This window comes from Lycium barbarum, chromosome 3 (genome assembly GCF_019175385.1).
Source record: "Lycium barbarum isolate Lr01 chromosome 3, ASM1917538v2, whole genome shotgun sequence".
NCBI lineage: Eukaryota > Viridiplantae > Streptophyta > Magnoliopsida > Solanales > Solanaceae > Lycium > Lycium barbarum.
In genome coordinates, this window is record NC_083339.1 from 2,052,049 (window position 1) to 2,079,985 (window position 27,937).

At 34.6% G+C, this 27,937-nt stretch overlaps 2 protein-coding genes across 2 annotated transcripts; both read left to right on the top strand.

Annotated features, from left to right (window-relative positions):
• Window positions 1–14,040: 14,040 nt before the first annotated feature.
• On the top strand, window positions 14,041–14,852 carry LOC132634093 (ethylene-responsive transcription factor ERF024-like). Its single transcript, XM_060350395.1, has one exon. It carries the CDS (start codon window positions 14,041–14,043, stop codon window positions 14,647–14,649), a length of 609 nt encoding a protein of 202 aa, XP_060206378.1. The 3' UTR covers window positions 14,650–14,852.
• Window positions 14,853–25,284: 10,432 nt separating this feature from the next.
• LOC132629890 (UPF0481 protein At3g47200-like) lies at window positions 25,285–26,853 on the top strand. Its single transcript, XM_060345298.1, has one exon. It carries the CDS (start codon window positions 25,485–25,487, stop codon window positions 26,817–26,819), a length of 1,335 nt encoding a protein of 444 aa, XP_060201281.1. The 5' UTR covers window positions 25,285–25,484; the 3' UTR covers window positions 26,820–26,853.
• Window positions 26,854–27,937: the final 1,084 nt, after the last annotated feature.

A 27,937-nucleotide genomic window follows, 5' to 3' on the forward strand; every position in this document is an offset into this window, starting at 1 on the left:
CCAACTTTCAACTAAGATCAATAATTTCATATTCAACAACCATCATGATCATCACCATATAGTTCTAGAAACATTTCATATCGTTTTCCTTAAGATATACACTCGATATACATGATATACAATCTTCCGCCAAAATCATAACTTATGCAAAACATCAAATCTTTGGCATACAACTTCATAACAAATTTCCAACTTCCAAATTCATCAACCATAATCATAATTCACATCTTAACAACTTCATTTCCATAATATCACAAAATTATTCTAAAGTGACATAATCATCTATATTCCAACTTCAACCAAAATTCCTTCAACTTTCATTCCCAGTATAATTTCCATCATAACCACAACTAGAATGCAACATAAAATTCAACTCATATATGTATACAACATATATACACCCATGGCTACATATATATATATACATACCCACTTTGCAAACTTCCTTATTTCCATAATTTCTACTCATTTCCACATACCACAACATAAACAAACCTTCATAACATAAGAAAAAGGAATTGATTCTTACCTTTTTCTACAAACTTCTTCACTTGAACAAGTTGTCAACTTGAAGAAATAAGTGCTCCTTCTTCCAAAACAATTACACCAAGTTGTAGAGGACACTTAATTTAGTAGGAATTCAACAAGAAAATAATTTTAGAGGCAAGATTTTGAGGGGTGATTTTTCTATGGCCAAACCCGAAATGCCCTCTTTTTGTTCTTGTTTTTCTCTTGTTTTTCCTCCTATTCTTTCTCTTGAAAGTTCTATGGAATTTGGATGATTAAGTGGTCTTTTATTCATTGACCACATGACTTAATTCCATGGGCTTGGATCCTTTTTATGGACCATGGCCGAATGGCTCCTCACTTGGGCCTGAATTTTTTTTTCATTTTTTTGGGCCAACTCGGTTGGTCCCGAGTTGGGCCTAGCCCACTGACCTTTCGACCTTAAAACGTTCATATCTCCTTGTACCGACGTCACCTGGGAACCCACGACCTATGGATGGAAAGCTAATTCAATTATCTACAACTTCTATTTCAAGGTATTTTCGAAATTCCAAACTTACAATACAGTTTTTGCCCCCCAAAGTCAGGTCACCCGAAAACGTTTTCTTAAAAATATTCGTTTGGAGGGTTTCCACTTTGATTTGGTCCAAAGGTACTTCATGAGTTGTGTTTAACTTTACATATGTGATTCATATGACTTTTCAGATGTTCCAAAAAAAATCTCGGTATGTGGGCCCCACCCCAGCAGATGCTCCGAGGTTCAAAAATACGGGATATAACATTTTGAAATACGAAGAAGTAAAAGAGCTAGAGTAGAAAAAGATTTTGATCCTTATTTTTATGTTTTTAATGTTGGAGATGGCCCTCTCACTTTACAAGAAGCTTCATCTTCACATGATGCCATTTTTTGGAAAGAGGCTGTAAATGATGAAATGGAATCACTTATTTCCAATAAAACTTGGAAGTTAGGTGAGTTACCACCGGGTTATAAAACAATTGGGTGCAAATGGGTCCTAAGAAAAATGTTAAAACCGGATGGTTCTGTTGATAAATACAAGGCTAGACTAGTTGCTAAAGGTTTTGAACAACTAGAAGGCCTAGAATTTTTTGATATTTTTTCTCCGGTAACTAGAATTACATTCATAAGGCTTTTAATTGCTATTGCTGCAATTTTTAATTTGCATATTCATCAAATAGATGTGAAAACTGCTTTTTTAAATAGGGACCTAAATGAGGAAATATATATGGAACAACCCAAAGGTTTTGTTGAAGCAGGACAAAAAACCAAAGTGTGTAAACTTACTAAATTCCTATATGGTTTGAAACATGCACCAAAGCAATGGCATGAGAAATTTGATTCCTGCATGATTGAGAATGGTTTTAGAACGAACGACTGTGATAAGTGCATCTATCATAAGTCTTGGAATAATTCACATGTTATTGTTTGCCTCTATGTTGATGATTTATTGACCTTTGACTCTAACATGAATGTTATTGGTGAAACTAAAAATATTCTTAGAAGCCATTTTGACATGAAAGATCTTGGTGAGGCAAATTTTATTCTTGGAATAAAATTACTAAAACATGTGATGGAATTTTCGTTGACCAGCCACATTATGTTGAGAAAATTTTAAGAAAATATAACTTTCTTGATTGCAAGCATGTTGTAACTCCTTTTGATTCAAGTGTTCACTTGTTTCCTGTTCAAAGTGAAAATGATGTGATAAATCAAAAGGAATATGCTAGCTTAATTGGAATTTTGAGATATGTGACCGATTGCACTAGGCCTGATATTGCATATGCAGTTGGAGTACTTAGCATGTTTACAAGCAAGCCAGGTAATGAACATTGGCATGCCATAACGAGAGTGATGAAATATTTACTTGGTACAAAATATTATGGCTTGTTTTATAAAAAAATATCCTGTTGTACTTGAAGGCTTTTCTGATGCAGATTAGAACACTTTATCTGGTGATTCCTGTTCTGCCACTGGTTATATTTTTACGTTGGCAGGTGGTGCTATTTGTTGGAAATCAAAAAAGCAAACTATTATTGCTAACTCTACCATGGAGGTTGAACTAATTGCTTTAGCTTCAGCTAGTGAAGAAGCGAGTTGGTTAAGAGATTTATTATTTCAAATTCCTTATTTTGAAAAACCAATTCCTCTTATTTTAATTCATTGTGATAGCACCGCTGCAATTGATAGAGTTCAAAACCGTTATTATAACGGTAAATTCAGACCTATAAGGAGAAAACACAGTACTGTGAGATCATATTTGACAAGTGGTATCATCAATGTTGATTATGTCAAATCATGTGATAATCTTGCAGATCCACTAATCAAGGCCTTGGCAAGAGAAAAGGTCCGGAGCACATTGAGAGGGATGGGATTGAAGCCCGTAAATTCATGAGTCGTATATAAGGAAACCCAACCTAGGGACTAGAGATCTTATAACCAGGTTCAATGGGAAAAACGAATCATATGATGACTTATTGAGAAAATGCATTATTTTATTAATTCCCTCCCTATGGTGTGAGTGCATTATTCTGTAACAGTTTGTGGAGGTTGAGTTTATAAACTCTTAATGAAACTCTGTAGCTCGTATGAGTGCGGTGTTAAGTTACAGAAGCACCCTTGACAGATTTCACTTATGTGAGTGTGGAAGTAGGCCGCTTCCTATGAGAATTGGGCTCGTTCTCAAAAGCACTCTTGAAACCGGGATAGCACAAGGCCGTAATGTGCTGGCTGTTAAAGCTCATGTCAACACCTTGATTATTATGTGTAAGCAATAATTCTTTATTTCCCTAAAGCAGTCATAGTTCAAGTCTGAGACTACTAAGGCTCTAGAGTAAAGATTATTATTTTACTAAGTGAAGGTTCAATGCAGAGCACACCTTCATTATGCATAATTGTCTACCTTCAACTGATATACTCTCTTATTTCAATATTAAAATGAGTGGGGGATTGATGGACTTTTAGAGCATTTTAATAATAAATAATATGTATTAAAGTTCATCAATTCAATGCAAATTTATGTTGCTGCATTCATCTGTACGTTGTGGCCATAAAGTTGGCAGAAGTGGTCTTCCTTCTCCTTACGTTTTTGTGCCTTTAATTGGCCATTATTTTTGTTTTTTATTAACTCATTATTCATATGAGTTATGGATGAATGTGGTCTTATTTTCTTTTGTAACCTCCTACTCATAATTCTCCCATATTCTCCATATTTACACCATCTTAATACCCCATTATTCCACTTTTTCATCCAATTCAATTCAAGGATGAATTTTTCAACTATAAATAGTTTGTCATCCTTATTTTGTGGAAGTAGAGAAAAATATATATTTTGGAGAGTTCTTGACAAGTGAGGAAAATAAAAGAGAGTTTATTAGTTAAAGGAAGATGTTCTTCTTTTTGGTGGAGTTTTGGACTCAACATCTTGTCGAGAGTTTGTTGAGTTATATGATGTGATCGGACTATTGTATCCTGAAGGGGACAAGTCAGAAAGATTACTGCTGGACCGGTAGATTTGCTGCAGTGGGCTTGAATCTCCTTAAAGAGAGCAAGATATTCGCGCCTCAACCGAAGATAATTTTATTTCTTCATTTTATTTTTTCAATTGTAATTGTAATTTTATTGTATTATCACCAACAATGAAGGACTGGTAGGAATAATATGAGCTAGAAAATTTCGAAGAAAGGGTGCATGACACTTTTGGCAATTTTCACATAGAAAATGGAGGGAAAATTGTAGTATTATATAATAGGGCAAATAGCAATTTTGGTCCCGTGTTATCGGTTTCTTTCAGTTTTGGTCCCCATGTAATTCAATTAAGTATAACTAGCCTTCAATTAATATAAACATGTTATTTTAATCCCTCAAACTAATGGAAGTTTAAAAAATTAAGGAATTCATTAATTAAAAATAAATAAGAACAGAGGAAATTCTTTTTTTTTTCTTTTCAAAATAGTGTGGAGCTACCATTTAAGGGTAGATGTTTAAAGGGTCATTTGGCTCTTAGTCCTTCAGAATTCAAGGTGAAAATGGGAGGTCCTTTACCAACTTCCATCGTCATCTTCTAGCTTCAGAAGTCTTGGGTTAGAGTTATATATATCTGAAAGCAGGACAATAGGCCCCTTGACGTGGTGCTCTCTAAAGCCAGAAACCCTATTTATCTTTTACGTCAATTTTTTGCCTTTTTCCTCCTTTTCATCACCACGCTACACAATCGCACCGGTTCGGCCTCCCTTACGAGGATAACGGCTGCTTTGTTAGTTTTTGTGCGCGGTGAAATATGAAAATCCAAAGCCAGTACCACAATGAAAATCGCACCTGTTCAGAAGTGAAGGATGTCACAGAACTAAAATTCTCCACTCTTCCTTATCAATTTTTCCGTCATGTTTGGTCTCACCTTCTTCACAAGTCTGCCCAAAAAGAAGAGACATCCGTTAAGCAGTAAAAAAAAACTGAATCATGTAACTACCATCCATCCCGTCTGGGAGAAAGAACTAATTTTGAATGATCAGAAACAGTTTCATGGGAGCGTGACCGCTGTTTTCATGGACTAAAAAAAAGTATGCTTGGCAAAGAATGCCCTTCTACTTTCACGCTTTTAAGAATTGCATTGATGGTTAGCATCTTTTTCTCTATGCTTTTCCTAAATTTTATGAACAATGTTGTCATTATGTAATCAATATTAAACATTGTCTCTTCATACCTTTTAGCACAAAAACACCATATGCTTGACGAGATTATATATTTTATCTTTTTAAGTCTCTGTTGTGAAACAGATTGGGTTGGGTGTCTGATTTTATTTTTGAATGCAGAATGCACTCAACCAGTTTTGTTTACATTGTTATGCTTCCTATATATTTGGAATACCTATATTGTATTTCAATTAGAAAGACTAGAAAAATAGTTCTTTGAATTTTTCGTTTATGCAAACATGAATGTATGTCACTTAATGTCCCTTAATTCGATAAGTAAAATGCCAGTGTTTTGTCTGTACATGGTTATAGATTGCACTATAATTTAGTTTTATGTATACTTTCATAGTCGCTTTGCAATTATTAGGTGACCGTCGTGGTCCAAAGTATATTGGATATGCGTTTAACTTTTGACTAATCAAATGAGATATCCTTCCTTAATTCAGTTAATGCTTATTATTTATTTAGATTTTTTAAATAAATTCCCTGAATCCAGACTTCAGTTACTGTACTATTTGCCCCGTTTATTGCTTATGGACAATGTTTTGCAATGAGCAAACTTTGGTTTCTCCTTGTGATGCTCGCAAAACTTAGGGAAAAAGAGAGGGACACAAATAGAAAGAATTACAGTGAAACCTTGTAGTCATGACATACTTTTGTGTGCTATTAAGAGTGTCAAATTTTTACTGTTCCTGCCATTGTGCATAACTTAAACTCCTACGATCATTTGAAGATAACTATCATGAAAAGGCTATACTTAGACTTGCATAAAATTGTTCATGCTAGGCCGGATTTTTTGTGTGTTACTTTTGATCTAACTCTAATCGGTTATTCCTCTATAAATAAGTATACAAATCAAAAAACTAGAATCTTTCTATTGGCAGAGATTTCACGTCTGTATTTTTTGCTCTTCCATTTTGTTCTTTCTCTTGCTGATCTGAAATCCGAAAGAGAAAAGGAAAATGGAAGAAAAAGTGTAATCTTTCTAGAGAAGATTGGATTAATGGTGGATTTAATGTCCATATGATGTAAATGTTTGATTTGTTGGATTGATCATGCAAAGTACAAGAGTATTTCCTTGGGTTTTGGAATTTTACTTAAGGAGCAAGGCATTAGAGGATTCTTTAGCGGGTGGGGGGGGGGGGGGGGGGGGGTGCCTACTTTGCTTGGTTATAGTGCACAGCGTGTATGCATATATATTGATTTCTATGAATTTTTCAAGAAATACTATTCACACCTTGCTGCCCCTGAGAATGCTGTCAAGTACAAGACTTTGATCTAACTCAGCTTGGTTTTGTCAGAGGCTTGTCTGATGGATTTCTCAAGTTTTCATGGCTGAAGGCGCTGATTGGTATGCCAATTTCTATTATCTTGAACAAATTTGTTGTTAGTATCCAACTAAGAAAAATATGACCTTCGAATTTTTCTTTATAGGTTTTACATGGGGACTGTACGTCTCTGGGGACGACAATTCCATGTTAGTATCCTCTGATTTTTCCATCACTGGGATATTGATTTTTCATTTGGATACTTTCTTTGACTTTTAGACTTGAAAACCTTCCCAAAGGTGTCGTTCAGTTTCTTGCAAGCTTAGTCTATACCTCCTCTGTTTCATTTTATATAGCAGTGTTCTGTTGATTAGACACGCAAATTAAAAACAAAGAAAGGGTTCTAGCACTTAACCAAAAGTACCCTTAGAACATGTGTTCATAAATCATATATCATGACATTTCTATGGTTATGAGGGCATACCATTAAATATAAAGTGAGAAGTTTAAAGTTAAGATAAGTCGTATAAAATGAAAAAGGAGGAGTATAACCTTTATTGATCGAACTGCTTGGCATCTGTTTAATTACTCTTTCTTGAATGTTCCATTGCTGTGAAAAATGGAAACTGCCTAGACTGCCTGTGTCTCACATGTTTTTTTTACAAACAACATGATGAAGTTTGCATCATTTGAAACCATAAAGGAACAACTCTATAAACGTGTTATTCCAACACCAAAAGACAAATGCAGCAATACTACACAGCTTGGTGTGAGCTTCGCTGGTGGATATTTGACTGGTATTCTCTATACTGTTGCTAAGATTCATTTTCTCTTAATCCTTCGAGACATTATAGTTAATCACTTTCATAAAGAGAGCTTGCAACTAGGTTACACATGATTGTGTTGACAACTTCAATCTTCTTGATGAAAGTTTAAAATAGAGAATAAGTTGAAAACAGTAATATACTACTCTCTGGATATTCTCTATCACAAAAGAATATGACTTATTATTGATTTTTATTAGGGTGGTGACGCAAGCATAAAGAGGGTGAAGGTTGAACAAGAAGTAAATCAAATAGTAATTAGTGAAACTCAAATCGAAGAGAGGCGTAAAACTACAGTTCTAAAGGAGGATATGACTTCTACATCCAAGGAAACCACTACTGAAAGTACATCAACAATGGATAGTAGACTTGATAATTCTGAACTAGATGAGCTTCCTGAAGAAATGAGTGAAATGAAAATTAACGATGGAAAAACTGATAGTCTAGACGACAATTTAAAGGCATCTCCTAAGCTTCTAATAATTTGTGTCAAATGTAGTACCTAGTGTAGCTGTCTTTAAATTCAGAATGAAAAGTCGTAGATCTATCTTTGTAGGATATTGTTATTTTTAATGTTTCAAAACTAGGAAAACTATTATTTTATGGGAAAAAGGATAAAAAATATCCCTCTACTTTGTTTTAATGGCTATAAATATCCTTCGAACTAATTTCGAGTCATTTATCCCCCTGTTATTATGAAAGTTAACAAATATACCCTTCATTTGATGGAAATCGTGAAGTCTTTCACGTGGGCAAATTTTCTAATTTCTTTATAATTGTAATATACGAGGAACTACTGTTTATGAGGCAAATGCTGAGCCATCAATCATGACATTTTTAATTGATAACTTGATAAAGAAAAGCCTTAAATTCCAGTGAGGCATAGCTGCGGGTCCAATATTTGATAGAGCAAGAATACAATGGAGGGGATGACTTGATGATGACCTCACGAATGTGCTTGCCAATGGAGGCTAGCCTTCCGAACAAACTAACCTTCACCTTTGCTTTTTTTAATTTGCTATATTTTAAATTAGTGATTTCGTTAAGTTTTCAACTTCCGTTGGTAAGTATAAGTTCACAAGGTATATATATATGTGCGCTTTTGGACTCGACGATGACACAGTCCAAAGAACATATCCGTTAACTTTATTAGGCCAAAGCGGCAAAACATAACAAATGCCATGGGTTTGGACAATGACAAATATGGTACCAAACTTGAAATCCCACAGTACGATAGTTTGGCAAATCGACTTCAACTATGTTGAGTCCCTAAGGGAGTATATTTGGCATCACATACGAAAGACGGGTCTCTAGAATGTAATATTCGAAATATAAAAATGTAGTGTTTGAGATTTTAATTTTGAACCCCCTTAATCATTGCGCCAACATCTAATCTTGTGTCTAAGGGATCCAAAATCTGTATATCTACATAAAAAGAAAAATTGTCTTATATATACAGTGTAATTTTTTATCAAGAAAGTTTGGATGAACACCCTCACGCCCTCCTAGATCCGCCCATGTATGACACCTCAGGCAAATTCTACAATCTCTTATTTTTTTTTGAGCATTAAGCTCACGTCGAAAAGGGAGGAAAAGGTGAAATGCTACACATTATAAGAGCTAACGATGCTCGTCTGTCTCTATATACACGCGGGAATCCAAGATGTAAAAGATTACTTCTAATTGCTTCTAACTTAGATGCTCTTGACTATTCAATTCAACTTGCAATCATGTATTAGAGAATCATTATGAACGGCAAAATTGACTCAGGTGCAATAGCACAAAACTTATTTACGTGCTGTATTAGTATATAAGGGTTTCTTTTGTGGAATTTGCCAGCAGGTTTGGGTTGAAAAATAATCGGGTCATTTGCACTTTTTCCCTATTTTGTGCTGGTCTTTGATTTTTCCCTTCAAATGGTTGGTATCTTTGATTTTTCCCTTCAAATGGTTTGGCTTTAATTTTTGCTCTTCAAAATCGAACTTATGTATAGAGGGCCATAAGTTACGCATCATACTATCCACAAGTTATGCCAGCGCCCTTAAAGAACTTATGCTCCGCTGGGCATAAGTTCGATTTTGAAGGATAAAAATTTAAGACCAGGCCATTTGAAGGACAATAATTAAAAACCGGTCCATTGAAAGGGAAAACCGTGCAATTATTTCAAAATTATCTAATTATGGGTTCAAAATTCAAAGCCCATCACTTTCTCATGTCTATACATTAACTTTTTTTTGCACGGATTGCCTTTCTTTTGGGGTGGGCTTTAAATTTTGCCCCTCATATTTGTGTTCTTTAAGTTTTGCCCTTCACTTGGATACCTGAGGTTTTGGGTTCGAACCCCCACTCATGCATAAAATAAAATAAAAAATCGCAAGGCAGGGCTGGGGAGAGTGTATGCCGGATCCGGCATACAATCCTTAAGGAAAAACTAAAGTTATGCCGCAGGGGGCAGACTTTGCCTTGACATATATTTTATTTTATTTTACTTTTCAAGGCAAACTTTTAATTATGCCTTAAGGAAAAGTTTCGCCTTATGGGGCATACTTTTAGTTATGTCTTAACTAAAAGTGTGCCCCATAAAATATAACTAAAAGTATGCCCCATCAGGCATAGTTCCTTAAGGAAAAGTTTTGCCCCATAAGGCATAACTAAACTATGCCTTGAGGAAAAGTTATGCCCCCTCCGGCATAACTTTAGTTTTTCCTTAAGGACTTTATGTCGGATCCGGCATACACTCCCTCCAGCCCTGCCTTGCGATTTTTTTTTTTTTTTTGGCCTCAGCGAGGGTTCGAACCCAGAACCTCAGGTATCCAAGCTAACGGCAAAACTTAAAGACCACAAATATGAGGGGCAAAATTTAAAGACCACCCCAAAAGAAGGGCTATTCTGTGAATTGCCCATACATTAATACTTGATTGTTGGATCAACAAATCTAATTTTTGGGGCAATTCGCAGGACTGTCCTTTATTCGGGGTGGTCTTTAATTTCTGTACCTCAAAGTGTTGGTCTTTAATTTTTTTCCCTTCGCCTAGAATACCCTGAGGTTCTGGATTCAAACCTCGGCTCAGGCATAGAAATAAAAAAAAATCGCAAGGCAAGGCTTTTGGAAAAGTCTTCCTTATGTTGTATAGGTTGCCATAAGGCATAACTATAAGTTCTGCCGAAACCAGCAGAGGTTGACTTATAAGGCAAACTTTTAATTATACCTTAAGGCAACCTATGCTACATAAGACAGACCTTTCCCAAAGTCTTGCCTTGCAGTTTTTTTTTTTTTTTTGACTGAGCGAGGGTTCGAACACAAAACCTTGGGGTATTTTCAGTCACTTTTTTAAGCGAAGAAAAAAAAATTAAACACTAGCAATTTGAGGGACAAAAATTAAAGACCACCCTAAAAGAAGGGTAATCCGCGCAAAAAAAATGAATTCTTTTGGGTGTTCCCTTTATGTGTGTCACAAAGCTGAAAATTAGGGCTAGTGGTGCAAAGAGGAAGACTTACGAGTGAGTGAGTTTGCCCAGTGGCTAAGCACGTCCAGAAAGGCTTAGTTTTTGTCCTTGTGCCGAGAGTCTACCGAAAACAACCTCTCTACCTCTCAAGGTAGGGTAAGATCTGAGTACATGCTATCCTTCCCACACTCCACTTTATGAGATTTCACTCGATATGTTGGCGTCGTTGTTGGTGCAAAGAGGAAGATTTTAGAAGGGAAGGCTTTCGTTCTTGAGTAAAAGTTTACCCGTGTCAAATATTTAGATCACATTAATAAATCTGACATGTGACTGTATGCACAAAAACGTCTTTACTAACATATATTCTTGCTTTATTAAATAATTAACCATAGGAAATTATATGACTTAATGTTAACATACAGTGCAGATACGTTTCTATCGTTGAATTGGTCTAGCTAGAAATTAATTAATATTGCTACTCTTTCTTTTAGGTGCAATCCTTCTTGTTTCTAGTTTTACTAATACCTTTATATTATTGAATGTTTATAGAATCAAAATTGAAATGATTTTCAAATTTAATCATGTTTGACCAAAAAATGAACATTCCAGTGGAACATGTCAGTGGAAAATACACAAATTATTATCCCTTATATCCCCTTTGTTCAATTTAGGTGAACTTACTTTACTGAGCACATTTAAAAAAGAAATGAAGACTATTTAAGTTGTTGTCTTAAATATGTTATACATTTGTGTACCTATGAGAGCTCGTCACTAAGGATAAAATTAGAGTTTAAGTTATATTAATTCTAAATTAGAGATAGATCATTCTTCATTGAAGCAGATTAAAAAAGAAATCCAATCACATTAACCGAAATAGGGGGATTTTTTATATATATATTAAGCCATCACCATTAATTTTGTTTGATTTACTATTTGTAGGAATAACATAACTACGAGAGAGAATCAGACCAAGGTGCAGTCACAATCGAAAAGGACTTGAAATCTATAGAGATGATTTTAATTATACATAGAGAGAAAAAAGGAGTGGTTTTGCCTTTACAGCAAGTGGCTAGCAGTTTAGCTTAAGACCCTAAAATAAATTCACAAGAAACAATCATTATGAGTTTTACCTGTTATTTCAATAGGATTATCTTTGTTAATTAAGTGGTGGTCCTCCAAAATTTGGATTTGAAAATTCACTTTAAGTTGACTGTACAAGTCCTATCTACTTAAAGCTTGTAGTTAATCGTTAAATTGATATATTAAACGAATAACACCATCTGCTTCAATTTATATGTTATAAATTGATTGGATATAAAGTTTAAGAAAGATCAGAAGATTTTGAAACGTGTAGTCTTACAAGAGAATGTCATAATATTTGTATCTCTTAAACTTTTGAAATTCATGATTTTTAGGCATGCTATAACATTTGTAAAGCTGTAAAAATCTTGTAATATTAAGGATTAATATTAGGTAGTTCAACGATTATTGTTGCACTTACGTACAACAAATGAACGATATATGAATATCATAGAAAACCCCTCTTTAGAGGTTAATTTTGAAGACATAATTCAATAAATAAAATTTACGCTCTAACAAGCTTTTAAATAACATAGTCCTATTTTATTATGGTATTGTTATTTTATACTCCCTCCGGATAAAAAAAAAAAAAGTCCACTTAGCCTTTTTTTTCTTGGGTAAAAAAAAGTGTCCACTTATCAAATCAAGAAAGAATTAATATCGTTTTTTCAGCTTTGCCCCTATTAAGTGTAATATGATCAAATCTCAATGTCTATTTAATTAGGGGTAATTTAGTCAAACTATTTATATTTGTCTAAGAGTTAGTATTTTCTTAAGTAGTATGCAAATGGCTAAGTGAACTCTTTTTTTAATCCGGAAGGAGTAACATACAGAGGTTCTGCATTAGAGTTTCACCATCACCCAATAAGTAAAAGAATTTCTACGTGCTTGGTTCTTGAAAAAAATCAAGTTTGCACGTGAAAGAGATAATCAAGTAAAATAAAAGCGTGCCTTATTTAACAACTTAAGCTTTTATTAAGGAAGATTACACACTTTAACAGTTGTGTGTAGCTTTACGTTTTACGTCTCACCATAAGGTCTTCTAAGCTAGTTGAGATACTAAGCTATTTTTCTTTTATATTTGTGCAAAACTTGTATAGTTTTTGCCTGTGCTTATTTTTTGGCTAGCGGTCATTGACTGCAAACTGGAAAAGAGGGTTGAGCTTCTGCTCCCTTCAGCTTTGTAATTTCAGTTCTTTTGACATAAAGGTCACGTCACCATACGGCGGTAATTTTTTTTTAAAAAAAACCCAATAACTATAACCGGCTTTCGTATATACATGTGGCCGGTCATGTATTTCATGTCTGTATATGGTATTACATAAACGTCTGATGGCTTCAAAATTATTTTATATCTAAGTATACAACAATAACTAAAAGAGTTCTTCAGTCCATATTACATGAAAAAACAAAAACTCTTCGGTCCAAAGTAAGTTGAGGTTTGTCATATGAATACTCTGTTCACATCGCTACATCAACGTTTTAATGTGCTCTAATTTCTATCGAAGATTTTCATGTTTCCCTTGGTAATTCCAATTACATGAAATGGTCTCATTTAATACACATTGATGCTAACTAGGTAAAAATAAAGTGCTGCAATTAACTTGCCATAACAAGTTTAAAATTTGCTGATGGAGTTTAAGTTATGTATGCATGGTTAATGTAAGATTTTTTTTTACACTATCAGGTCAAATGCTCATTTTTTTCACATCGCTACTCTTATTTTCAAAATTATAAATCCCACATTTTATAAATAAAACTTATCAGTAGTAAAATGTCTTTAAACTGACAATATATATAACTGATAACGTAAAAAATCTCTACACTTACGAACATATATATATATATATAGCAGAATCTATTCAAGAAAAGAACTGTTAAATACCTCATCCTAAATTTATAAAAAGGCCACTATTCTCAAACACTAACTAGTTACTAATGTGCGTCTTTTTTAGTATCCAACTCACAAGTCCAATACCATTAATTTCTGCCTTACACCCAAAATCCTTCACACACAACACACTCACACTCACTCACTCACTTGCAGTTCATCAATAACTGGTTTGCACCTCCAATTTTCATCTCCTCAATCTGTAATCCTCAAAACTCCCCCTTCCATAAATGGCTTCCTTAATCCAGTTCAACAATCACACCCCTAATTTCCAAGAACCTTCTAATTCTCAAACAAGAAAAGATACTATATATAAATGGCGACTTATGGTGGCAGCAGCAACAACAACAACAATATCGGGGGCAGTAATAACTCTACTGCCCCCGATAATAACAATTATTCAGGGCGTCACCCCGTTTATCGAGGAATAAGGCGAAGAAAAAGTAGTGGAAAATGGGTGTCAGAAATCCGCGAGCCGAGATCCCCTAACAGGATCTGGCTCGGCACGTTTCCCACACCCGAAATGGCAGCGGTGGCATATGACGTGGCAGCAATAGCACTTAAGGGCCCGGATACCGATCTTAATTTTCCAAACTCGGCTGCCTCTCTACCTGTTCCTGCCACGAGCTCGGCTTGTGACATACAGGCAGCTGCAGCCAGTGCGGCTGCAGCTGTAGGGGCAGCCGGGGACGCATTGTTAGCCGCGGCTCGGAGTAGAGAAGTAGTAAATGAGAAGGGTAAAATGAAAAATTTAGAGATCATTGGGAATAATAATTATGATGAGTTTATGGATGAAGATTTGATATTTGATATGCCTAATGTTCTTGTAAATATGGCTGAAGGGATGTTACTTAGTCCACCAAGGTTCAGTTTCCCTGATGATGAAACTACTATTGCCTACCAGAACTTGTGGAATGATACCTAATTTACTACATCTACAAGCAACTTAAAAAATAAGCTTTAATGTAATTATGAAAAAGTATAAAATAATATTGACCTTAAATAAGATGAATATGTAAATTATAATCTCAACTATCTGTGTGAGTGGAAATTATGTGTGTGTTTCCATGCAGGTTTTTTTATTGCTTGTAAAGGGTTTTCATGTTATTTCATCAAGGTTTGGTTGAACGGAAGCAATTGTGTTTTTTCTTGATTGATATATTAACTCAATTGTTCCTTAATTCCTTAAGCTATGACTTCTTTTTATTAGCTCTATATAGTATATGCTTTTGTTTGATAACATTACACATGGTGTGTGTATGAACTGAGAATTTACCCAAAAGGAAGAATTGTTGCTATTAAAGTAATAGCAACAACCAAAAGAGATTACAGCAAAGCAAAGATATTACCTCATTTATGTTGGTAGAGAGAAACAATCAAATTTAGAAAATTTTCTGTTGTTTGGTCGAGGGACCAATCAAATTTAGAAAAGTTTCCCAGTTTGGATCAATGAAGTCTAAATTCTAGTTAGGGTTTTGTCCAACTAACCTTTTATGTAATATCCATGTAGTAATACTATACTCTCTCTTTTTTGGGGGGCAATATCCATGTGGATAATACTATATTATCAATAATTAATCCATCTGTTTCATTTTATGTGAACTTATGAATTTTAAGAAATAAAGTAAGAAATTCGAAATGTGTTCTATTAAAGATGTTATTACATTTGTGCAGCTATAAGATTTTTGAAATTTGTAATTTTAAACATGTCATAACGTTAGAGTATAATTTTGTATTACTATGAGAATACAAATTTAGTGATTGAAAAATATGGGAGGAAATGATATGGTTCGTTGTTTAAGCGGACAGGTTCTCTTGAGAAAAGTGATTACTACATTTGATTTACTTTAAAAAATTTAGTGTGCACAATGATTTTCTTTTAATTAATTTACTTATATGGGAAGGCATTTTGGGAAGGAGAGTGTTGGAAATAATAATTCAAAATTGTAGTAAAATTAAAATTGGTTAGGATTTGATATTTTAATCCATGTCTTGTTATGATTTATAGTCAAATTTATATAGGAATAATTTTTCCAATTTATAGTCAATATAGGTTTCATGGTATTATAAATAGGTATGCTACTAGTTATTTTCATAACTAGAGAGAACAAGAGAGATTGTGGAAATTGTAGAAGGCGTTTAGAGATTCATAAAGTTTATCAATAAAATATTTTCCTTCAAATTGGTATCAGAGCTTTTACGATCCTGGTAGAGAATCAAATAGCTTCCGCTGCCGGCAGGCGGCCGGCGGCACTAGCCAATATATGCCGCCCGTCTGGCCAAGAATGACGTAGGCAAACGTCGAGCCAATGATAGATACATGAAGAATAATCATGCTGAAAATGATTGGAAAAGATATTACAAATTTAAAAAGAGGTATAAACAAATTTGCACAAGAGGAGGGAACGACCTTCTCTAAAAATTAGAGAAGCGGGTTAAAGAAAAGAGTGTTGGGGACAAAGTGCACCAATGAGAGTTGGAGATAAGTACTTCAACAATATGAAGGTTGAAGAGAAAGTGCTTCAATAATTGAAGGTTAATGAGAAAGTGCATCAACAAATTGGAATGTTGGAGAGAGTGTTCCAAAGATTGTGAATGTTGAAGAGAAAGTGTTTCAAAAATTGAAGGTTGATAAGAAAGTATATCAACGGGGTTGGTAACAAGTGCATCAAAGGGGTTGGAGACAAGTGTTTCAACAAAATTTGGTATTGGTGCCAAGTGCATCGATGGGGTTGAAGACAAGTGTTTGGTGACAAGTGCATCAATGGAGTTGAAGACAAGTGCTTGGTGACAAGTGCATCAATGGGGTTGAAGACAATTGCTTCAACCAAATCTGAAGGTTGGTGACACGTGTATCAACGGGGTTGGTGATAAGTGCATCAACGGGATTGGTGACAAGTGCTTCAAAAAAAGTTGAAGGTTGGTGACAACTGCATCAACGGGGTTGGTGACAAGTGTATCAACGGGGTTGGAGGCAAGTGCTTCAACAAAATTTGGCGTTGGTGACAAGTGCATCAACGGGGTTGAAGACAAGTGCTTTAATAAAATTTTGTGTTGGAACGGGGTTGAAGACAAGTGCTTCAACAAAATTAGAAAACGGTGAGTGACGGTTGAAGAGAAAGTGCTTCAACAATTGATGGGTTGGAAACAAGTGTCTCAGCAATTTGAAGATGGTGACAAGTGGATCAAGAATTAGATATACAATTTTGAATTACGGGAGAATGTTGTAAAATAATTCAAAATATAAGAAACCAAAATTGATTAGGATTTGATATTTTAATTCATGTCTAGTTAGGATTTATAGTCAAATTTATATATGAAGAGGTTTTCTAATTTATAGTCAACATAGGTTTCATGCTATTATAAATAGGGATACTACTAATTATTTTCATAACAAAAGAACAAGAGAGATTGTGAAAATTGTAGAGGACGTTTAGAGATTCATAAAATTTATCAATAAAATATTTTCCTTCAGAGAATACATAAAATGGATCTTAAACGTAACCTTTAACTTCTGATCTTGGCATAGGTCCCAATTTCAATTTATTCATTCTCGTTAGCTCACGCATTTGGCTTATATATATGACATTATGACTCACCAATTGTGAGTTATTGTATGCTACGAAACAATTTGGCTAGTTTTGTAAATATTTTTTAGATATTTCAAATTAACTTTGAGTGCAAGAAACAGACATTTTTAAGAATGTGGAAGAATTAAAAAACCACAACAATACTGACTGTTATTTAAACTATGAATATGAATTAGAAGAGAGAAGGATATCGGTGAAGATGAAGAATCTATATTGAATTTTACGTAGAAATAAGAGTACAACGTTCATTATAAGTGGTGGATTGAATTTTTGGCCCCGTTTAATAATTTTTTAATAAAGGAAAAATACATAAAAAAAAACCCCCAACGTATACTCGGATTAATTATGACGCACTCAACCTTTGCGGGCGACCTATTACCCCGCTGGCCTTATTTTTTCTGTATTTTTGTATCTTTTTTGGCTAACGTGGCAAAAAAAAAAAATAGCGAGTGAAAACAGAAAAAATAGTTTTTATATTTTAATAAAAATTAATTTTTTTAAAAAAAAAACCCATTTTTTTCTCTTTCTTCTTCTTTCTCCTTTTTATCTTTCTTCTTCTTTCTCCTCAACCACCCCCACCGCCACCGACGCCGCCATGATTGAACACAGCCCAGTTCGTGAAATCATGGGCAGTTCGTGCAATTTCTACATTGTTGTTAAATTCCATTCCCCATGAATTTCCATGAAATTTAACAAATGGCAAGAGGAGCGGGTTGGACAATTTTCATGTAATTTAACAAACAACAACTTCCATTGTTGTTAAATTCCAGTCCATGATTGAACATAGCCCAGAAAGGAAGAAATTGCACAGTTTGTCCTTCAAATGGCAATTTCTTCAAATGGGTGTCAGTGGCAATTTCTTCAAACGGAAAAGGGTCAAAAATACCCTTGAACTATCGAAAATAGACCACTTATACCCTTCGTTAAAGTATGGGGTCAATTTTACCCTTGTCGTCTAATTTTGAGACCACATATACCCTTTTAGTTAACAGACCTCCACACAAGCTGCCAACATGGAAGAAAAAATGACATGGCTGCCAACGTGGAAATAAAAAACCTCAAGTCCCTTTGACCCTATTCTTCAACATCATCTGCAATGCCCAAAAAAACAAAACACAACGGAGAAGACAACTAAGTCACCGGAAAACGCAAGACGGCCAGATCTCGTACCGAACAAGCAATATATCATATAGCATCAAATAAACCCTGTTCTTAGGAAACGAACAGAACCAGCAAGACGGAGGAGGATGTGAAGCCACTGCTAGTCGGATTTTCTTCCGGCACTGACCAGTGGACAATTAGAAATGAAAGAAAACAAAAAGGAAGCGTGAGTGGGAGAAGGGGCGTTGGCCAGTGGTTGTGGCGTGGAGATGTGGTTGGAGCAAGAAGGGGTCATCGGATGTTTATGGCTCGAGTTCGCCGGAGTCCGGCGTAACAGTGATGCACCGAGATAGAAAATAGGACGAGAGTAGCGTATGGGTGAGGGGAAGGTTGTAATTTGTCGCTTGCCTTCCGGTGGTCAAATCCGGCAGCGATAACCAACAGAAAACAGAGAGACGAAATCATAGTAGTAATATAATTAGGGGAGCAATTTTCTTCTTAGTTTTCACAGTACTCTCGAGTCTCTCTTTTACAAGTAGTAATATAAATGGCAGTTCTACTATGGTACTCATGTTGATGCTCATTGATTTTAATTTCCTATCCCGGTCAGCTTCATCGCCGTAGCTGGAGAGAAATTGATTGTTCTCCGGAACCTTAGATTAAATCTATTCATGAAGATCCGGCTTGGGGAGTGTTCTCACGGCCTTGTTTGGCCGGAGCTCCGGTGAGGCTGCTGATCGGTAGTGGAGAGTTTTCCACATAGGCAGCCACGTTATTTTTTCTTCCATGTTGGCAGCTTGTGTGGAGGTCTGTTAATTAAAAGGGTATATGTGGTCTCAAAATTAGACGGCAAGGGTAAAATTGACCCCCATACTTTAACGAAGGGTATAAGTGGCCTATTTTCGATAGTTCAAGGGTATTTTTGACCCTTTTCCGTTCTTCAAATGGGTGGGGCAAGAGGAGCGGGGGTGAGGGGGGGCAGCAGCAGCAGTTCCTCGAGTTTTGGGGGGGAGGGGGCGGGGAGCGGCCTGAAATGAAGAAGAAGAAGAAGGGGGGTTTATGATGAAATTGAATGTGTGTGTTAATGGAGGAAGAAAATAGGGTGAATGTTTCTTGAAAATAAGCTCTTTATGATTGATGATTAAATTGAATGTGTGTGTTAATGGATGAAGAAAATGGGTTGAATGTGTGTGTGTTAATGGAAGAAGAAAATGGGTTGAATGTGTGTGTGTGTTAATGGAGGAAGAAAATGGGTTGATGGATTTCTTGAAATGAAAAAGAAGAAGAAGGGTTTAGTGATGAAGAAGACAAAATTAATGGTTAATTAGAGGTTAATTAGTGTAAATATAATTAATAAAAGAAAAATCAAATGAAAAAAAAAAAGGAAAAGTGGCAGTGACGTGGCAGCAGCATGGCACCAATGTGGCGGAGAGTGTGCAACACTCTCCACTGTGCAACTGGGCTTCAATTTTTTTTTTTTTGTCACGTCAGTCAAAAAATGGTACAAAAATACAGAAAAAATAAGGCCAATGGGGTAATAGGTCGCCCGCAAAGGTTAGGTGCGTCATAATTAATCCGAGTATACGTTGGGGGGTTCTTTTTGTATTTTCCCTTTTATAAAATGACCTCTACCGCTTAGACATAAGTTAGTTTTTCTATGAGGCAAGAGTTCGGAACATTTCAAGAAATTACCGACAGTGAAGATAGTGTAATTTGTTGTTTTTGTATTGACTTGTGATCAATTGAACAACACAGGTAACTTGTGTATATAAGACATAATTTGTGATCAATTGAGCAAATTCACACTATTGAAATATCTTTAACTCCTTTCTCGTGGTTAACACTAATTTGTGCCCACAACTTATGTTGTCGGAGAACAAAGGTTATTTTTAAAGATTTTGTTAACCAGAACCATAAGTTTAAGAGTAGAATTTTTCTCGCGGATTGCCCTTCAGAGGCACTGGTCTTTAATTTTTTCCCTTCGCTTCAAAAGTTGGCCGAAAATACCCCGAGGTTCTGGGTTCGAAACCTGCTCAGTCAAAAAAAAATCTCAAACAAGGCTTTGCAAAATGTCTGTCTTATGCTGCAGACGTTACCTTAAGGAGTAACTAAAAGTTTGTTGTATCTAGCAGACTTTTAGTTATGCCTTAAGGCAACGACTGCCGCATAAGGGAGACTTTTCGCGAAGACTGGCCTTGCAATTTTTTTTAATTTTTATGACTAAGCCGAGTTTCAAACTCAGAACCTCGGCATATTTTAGGAGAAGGGCAAAAATTAAAGACCAGCAATTTGAGGGACAAAAATTAAAGACCACCCCCAACGAAGGGCAATCGTGCAAATTGTCCCTTAAGAGTATCCCTTAGTATTTTTTGTGTTGATTGCCCTTTAAAGGCACTGACTGGTCTTTAATTTTGCCCTTCGCTTAATATCATAAGTTTGGGGTTCGAAACTCGGCTCAGTCAAAAAAAAAATTGCAAGGCAGAGTTTCGTAGCAAAATTAAGCCTATTGGGGCAAAAGTTAGGCCTTAAGGCAGAGTTTTGCAAAATTGCAACTAAGTTAAAAAAAAATTGTCTTAATGCAAATGCCTGAAGGCAAAACTCTGTCTTAAGATAATTCAAATTATTTTAACGTTTTATTACTTATTTATTTTTGTTTGGCGTACAAAAAAACTTTTTGAATTCCCGGTAGAAAGAGAAGTTTGTCTTATGCCTGAAGACAAAACTCTGCCTGATCAGGTAGAGTTTGATTGCAAACTCTACTTAAGACAGAGTTTGAAACTTTGCCTTTCGAATCAAACTTTACCTTGCGAAATTTTTTTCAATTTTTGAGTGAGTGGGGGTTCGAACCCAGAACCAAGAGGTTTTTAGCGAAGGGTAAAAATTAAAGACCACCAATTTAAGGGACAAAAATTAAAGATCACCCCCTAATAAGAACAATTGTGCAAATTGCCCTATCCCTTGTGGAGATTGGGCCACTTTAAATTTTACAGCCCAAGTCCAAACATATAGAATGATATTACCAGTTTGTTCAAGAAATATGTAATTTTTTTTGTTTCTTGTTTTCTTCAACAAAAAAAAAAGGACTTCAAACACATGTTTTCGCTTAAAAATAAAAATCCTGGTCGATTTGGTTCTTTGTTAACTCAAACCATCACATCAAGTTTTTTTTTTTTTTTCACCTCCAATTTTGTTTTAAAAATCAAACTCCCCCCCCCCCCCCCCCCCCCCCAAAATCTTGAACAATAGATATTCTACCCCCTTTATCCTATGCAATATCCAATTAACCCTTGTTATTTTCAATCCTCCATTTGTGAAATATATTTTTATATTATATATAATATTTATTTTTTTAGCCTAGGTATTTATAGATTCTAATTTAAGTACATTAAAACTATATATATAATTTTCACATATATATATATAGCAACTGGATTGTCACATTCAATTAGCACTTCTAAATAAGTGCAACAGGGAAAAAAACTCCGTAAAGATGAAGGATAGAAGAAGTCAAAATATGTGAGAACTAGTTCATTGACCTGCGCTTCGCGCGGTTAGACATCTTATTTTGTAAATTTAATTGATGTAAAAGAGATAAGAGATAAAAAGTATTATAACACAAAGTATAAAAATAGTTTATCTTAGACAAACATAAATGAGATCTAAAAAATTAAACGTATAAGGGAAAAATACTTATGCAAAAATAGAATAAAAGAACAAATTCAAATAAATGAAATTTCGTATTGAGAAGGGAAGCTAACTCTTATTTAATAGAAGAGAAAAAACTATGTAATATAAGTCTTCTCGCCTTTCTCGCCTTTCCTTTCTATTTTTAATGTTATTAAAAAAAAATATGAAAGACGATTATGCAAACAAAGCACTAAAACTCTCTTTATTTAATATCTTTAAAAGATAATAGTTTATTGGATGAACAGACAAAAAAGGTAAATAAGAGGTAAAATAAATAGATTTTTGATGCATTTAGTTAATTATATGAACATAATTAATTAGTTGCAAGAATATTTATTCAACAAACTTTTTGCTCGACGTCCTCCTAGTTCTTGCTCAATGTCAGTAGTGTCAATAGATTGCTCTTTTCCTTCTAAGGTCAAAGAAGGTTTCTTGTTCTTAATTAATCGTCAATCTTGGCTCATATCCTCGCACAATCTAAGCAATTTCTCTTCCACTCTCACTATTCATTGACCCATCTTTGGTTCCCTTTCACTGTATTACCATAAAACTTTGACCCATCTTTATAAAGTTCCTTTCACATTATTATTTGACGGGCTAGTATGGGTGTTGATCTCTAGGAAGATTGTAGTAATAAATAAATAATTTAAAATAAGAAAAGTAGGCGTAATATTGAAAATCACATAAAGATTGGTGTTATGAGATGAAATCTGGAGGTAGGTCTTTAAAATTATCTCAATTAATATATAGAATATCACAGAGAGGCATCATAGCATTTCTCAAGTATCTTGAAAAACAAAATGTTTAGTAAATAACAAAAAAATTAAGTATCTGAAGAAAGATGGCATATACAGTTGGTAGAATTTGAGGGAATAAATATCACAAGAAGGTATCGCATTATTTCCTCAACAACATAGTGATACCAAGAAAGTATCTGAAATCACAATATAGTAATACTAATTTAAATTTTTCAGCAATTTAATTTATGAAATGACTTTTTTTCTAATACTCTAATATTAAAATAACAACATAGTGATACTAATGTATATTTTCTTCCCAGAAAATAATATAAGCATAATTTTTTTATAACATTAACATAAATGTACTTTGTTATTCTATAACTAAAAAGAGGCAAATCAAATCATAGCTTTAACCGAGATTTTTAAAAAGTGATCACGATGACACAATAAAAAAACAAGAGAAAAACTGTCAAAAAGCGTAATATTGTTTTTTTTCCTCATCGGGGATGAGGAAAAAAAAAAGGCATACTTTTTGATTGTTTCTATCATCTCTGCATTTTGTACAAACTGATTGTCTTGTTCTCTGTGCATAAATAAGTAAATTCTTTGTTAGTAAATCGTAATTTTAGAGACTGATTGAGGAGCTAGAGATTGTTTGCGTTTTGTGATATGTCTATAATGATTTTTCTTTGTATCTGAGGAAAGAAAGTAGGGAGAAGGCGATAAAGAGAACGAAAGATTTTTAAAAAAATTCTAGTCTTCTATTTACAAATATTTCTATCTCTACTTCTGCAGGTTTTGATTCTTTGGGAAAAGAAGAAATTCATTTTGATCAGTTGTATTTTGTAATCATTTAGACTTTAATCAGTTATATTTTGTAACCACATCTTGACAATTGCAACCATATGTTTCATTTGCCGAAGAGGTGCAACGTTTATCCTTTATTTTTAGAAGGAACAATGGATATTTAATAGGAAAATGTGGGGAAAAGGCAAAAAGACAATGAGAAAAAAGATAAATAGCTTTCCAAGCCTAAGAGAGGTGCCACGTGGCGGGCCTAATGCACTGCTTTATATAATTATATAGATTATATACAGATTAACCAGATGTTTTAAAATTTAAACTTCTATATGCTACCGTTTAAATCAGGTCACGTGAATGATGCCTATAAATAGGGACGACAGAATTACCCTATGAAAATATGACTCGATCCGTTTAAATTTGTAAAAGGTAATGATCTGTCTATTTATTAACTCACACATTTTGACCCGTTCATTTATTATCTCAACCATTTTACCCACACATTTGATTAACTCGCCAATTTATTATCTAAGTCCATTTCCCCATAATTCAACTCAACCCACACATTTGCTTAACCCGGCCATTTATATTATCCCATTTTGACCCTCCTTCCAAAATTCAGCCCACCCCGCTTGTTTTAATCTCAAATATATAGGACGCAAATTAAGGTGAACAGACTGGCCCGAACCTCCCTACATCAAGAGCTTTTGGCTCTTCACAAGAGGGCACCCGGTCATAACACCAGAAGACTGCGTCGTTATTAATTATTAAACAAATGATAGAATTTATTTGTATGGTTAGTTACTAGCAGCACAACCTACGGGCTAAGTAGTGCCTCAATTAACCCTCCATTTTACACCTCTACCTACAACTAACTAAAATCCGCAAAAGGTGGGATCAGCAACCTAAAAATAAAAAGTTATTACTCCCTCTATCTCAATTATGTAGCACCATTTCATTTGGTAAGAGTTTAATAAAGAAAGGAAGACATTTGAAATTTGTTGTCCAAAACAAATCTTAAATATATGTGTAGTTGTAAATCATCTCATGAAAATAAATTGTCTCTAAATCTAGAAAGGTGGCATTCTTTTTGGAACAGACTAAAAAGAAAATTGTGTCACATAAATTGGGACAGAAAGAGTAGTAAATATATTAAATATAGAAAAAAATGTAAAACTATTTATACTACTATCAATTTATATAAATTATATTCAAAGTTTATTTATCACCTTTATTGACTATTATGCTAAATGAGGTTGTGACTCTACTACTCAACAGTTGTTTCATGATCAAACGACTCCAACGAAAGCTAAGAGAAAGAGAGAGAAACTAGCAACGATTTTGTTCCGATAATATTTTACTGTAACCAAGATATCAAAAAAAAAATTGTTCCCGTCTGGTGAATTCGTAAAAAAATAATCTCGCAAGTCATAACATTTTCACAAATTATATTTAGTGGAAGAAAGAAAATTATGCTTTCGAATATCTCACATTAGCAAGACTGTGTGCTATCTTCATTCTTCATATCTGGTTAAATTTCATAAATTCTGCTGAATTGAACGAACATGCACTTAATGTTTAATTGTTTTCTAACTAGTTCTAAACAGTCTTAACAATAAAATAATTGAAGGTGCTCAACTTGTTGCCTTATAAAAGTAATATCCTTCCTACCTCAATTATTTTGGTTCATAGTAGTTACTCTCCAGCTCATTACACTTTCGGCCCACAATATGTAAGTGTCATGCACTTATTATATTTGTCCTCTTTACATATAAAAAATCTGGCAATCAATCAAGAACTTTATGTTCTAAAATCTTGATCTCTCTCTCCCAAAAGTCAAAATGATTGAAGATCAACATGTTGTCACAATCAACTGGGAAGTGAACGAGTATCAACTAGCATTGATGCAACAAAAAATATCCCAACCACCTCAACTACTAAGCGAATTGGCCGGTCGGAGTTCTTGTTGCATTTTTCGAGTACCTCAAACTTTCATCAACGTCAACGGTCGATATTACGAGCCTCAGATAGTGTCAATTGGCCCGTACCACCACGGAAAAGATAACGTCAAGATGATCGAAGAGCACAAGTGGAGATTTTTGGGCAATTTACTTAGGAGAACAGAGGAAAAAGGCCTTAAATTAGAGGACTATTTGAAGGTAATTCAACCATTAGAAATGAGAGCTAGGGAATGTTACTCTGAAGCCATACTTCTTAATAGAGATGAGTTTGTTGAAATGTTGGTTCTTGATGGTTGTTTCATTATTGAACTTTTTAGAAAAATTGGAGGGGTAATCCCAATTGAGAAAGATGATCCACTTATCTCTATGTCTTGGATATACCCTTTTTTCTTGAGGGATTTAGTTAGACTTGAGAATCAAATCCCATTTTTCATACTCCAATTCTTGTTTGAATTCACCAATATAGAAGGTGATGAGGATCAATCAACTCCTTCTTTAGCCAAATTAGCCTTAACTTTCTTTAACTACACACTACAAAGACCTATTGAAGTTCTTGAAAAATTTGGCAACCTTGAAGGTAAGCATTTACTTGATTTCCTTAGATCAAGTTACATTTTTCTTGACCATGAAGAGCCAAGAAATAGAAAAAATTCACCAACACATGTCATACAATGCATCTCCAAACTCCGTCGCGCGGGGATTAAGCTTAGGCCTAGGAACGAAGAGACATTCTTGGCCATAAAATTCAACAATGGATTCATTGAGATGCCAACAATTACCATAGATGATTTCATGAGTTCATTCTTGATAAATTGTGTGGCATATGAGCAATGTCATGTAGATTGTTCAACGCACATGACAACCTATGCAACATTTCTTGATTGTTTGGTGAACACACACAAGGATGTTGAGTACTTGAGTGATTGCAACATAATTGAGAATTATTTTGGGACAGATTTGGAAATTGCTACATTCATCAACAATCTTGGGAAAGAAGTGATGTTTGACATTGATGAATGCTACTTGTTGGAATTGTTTATTAAGGTGAATGATTATTATAAGAGTAGTTGGCATGTTCATTGGGCAAGTTTTAAGTACACTTATTTTAGCTCTCCGTGGTCTTTTATTTCAGCATTGGCTGCTTTGGTGCTTTTGGTATTGGCCATTCTCCAGACCCTTTACACCATTTTGGCTTATGTTCACCCTCCTCCTTAATTCGAGCTTGCAAATTAGTTGAATCTTTTTGGCTTTGTTTTGTTTTGTTTCAAGTAGTTTTTCATCTACTTTTAGGAAATAACTAAATGTTTTTTTTTCCACCCGACGTTCAGTATCCGTATTGAGCCCCGACTAGTCTGGATTCTAACTGTGTAAGACTCATTAAAGGGGATATAGCTTCCCACTAGAATTTTTTTCATACAGAGGATTCGAAATCAAAACCTCTGGTTCAGGATGAAGGGATCTTATCCATCCCACCACAACCGTTAATAGTGAGGAAATAACTAAGTAATGCTATCAAATTTGTTGGTTTTCTTTTGGTAAAAAATTAATAAATAGAATATCATATAATTAATTAATTTTTATTTACCATGCATGCTTTCATAAAACGATGGAGCGACACTTGTTCAAGGAGTGTTGACTGACACTTATTCGTTGAAAAATCTCACTATGTAAATAAAGAAAAAGTTTCCCCACTACAGTTTCGCATAAAAACTAATCATAATGTATATAACTTAAAACTCTCCCCCATTTTACCAATACTTTATCGACAATTGGAATAAATGAAATTAAAAGAATTGATCAGATTGCTATTGGATATTTTGTTGATTAATTAAAGGAAGAAAACAAAACTTTTAAAACAACAATTATTATACATTACATTGATCAGCAAGTAAGTTTCATTTTTTTGTGTGGATTGCCTTCTTTTGGAATGGTCTTTAGCTTAAAAAAAGTGGCCGAAAATACCCTGAGGTTTTGGATTTGAACCTCCGCTCAGTATAAAAAAAAATATCGCAAGGCAGGGCAATGCAAAAAGTCTGACTTATGCGGCAGACTTTTTCCAAAGCCTTATCTTGCGATTTTTTATTTTATTTTTATAACTAAGTCGGGATTCGAACCCAGAACCTCGGGGTAATATAGGCGAATGCCAAAAATTAAAGACCACATCAATTTGAGGGTTAAAATTTAAAGACCATCCCGAATGAGGGACAATCGTGCAAATTGCCCAATAAGTTTTAGCTCAGATGATAGCTCTGGGTAACAAAAGATGTGATGGTCCAATTAGAGCTGGCCCATTAGGTTGTTAGTGGGCTTTGAAAGCACCGGCCCGTGCAAAT

Bases quoted from the DNA above. Each gene is read 5' to 3' on its own strand.
- LOC132634093 (XM_060350395.1), top strand. From the start codon at position 14,041: ATGGCGACTTATGGTGGCAGCAGCAACAACAACAACAATATCGGGGGC.
- LOC132629890 (XM_060345298.1), top strand. From the start codon at position 25,485: ATGATTGAAGATCAACATGTTGTCACAATCAACTGGGAAGTGAACGAG.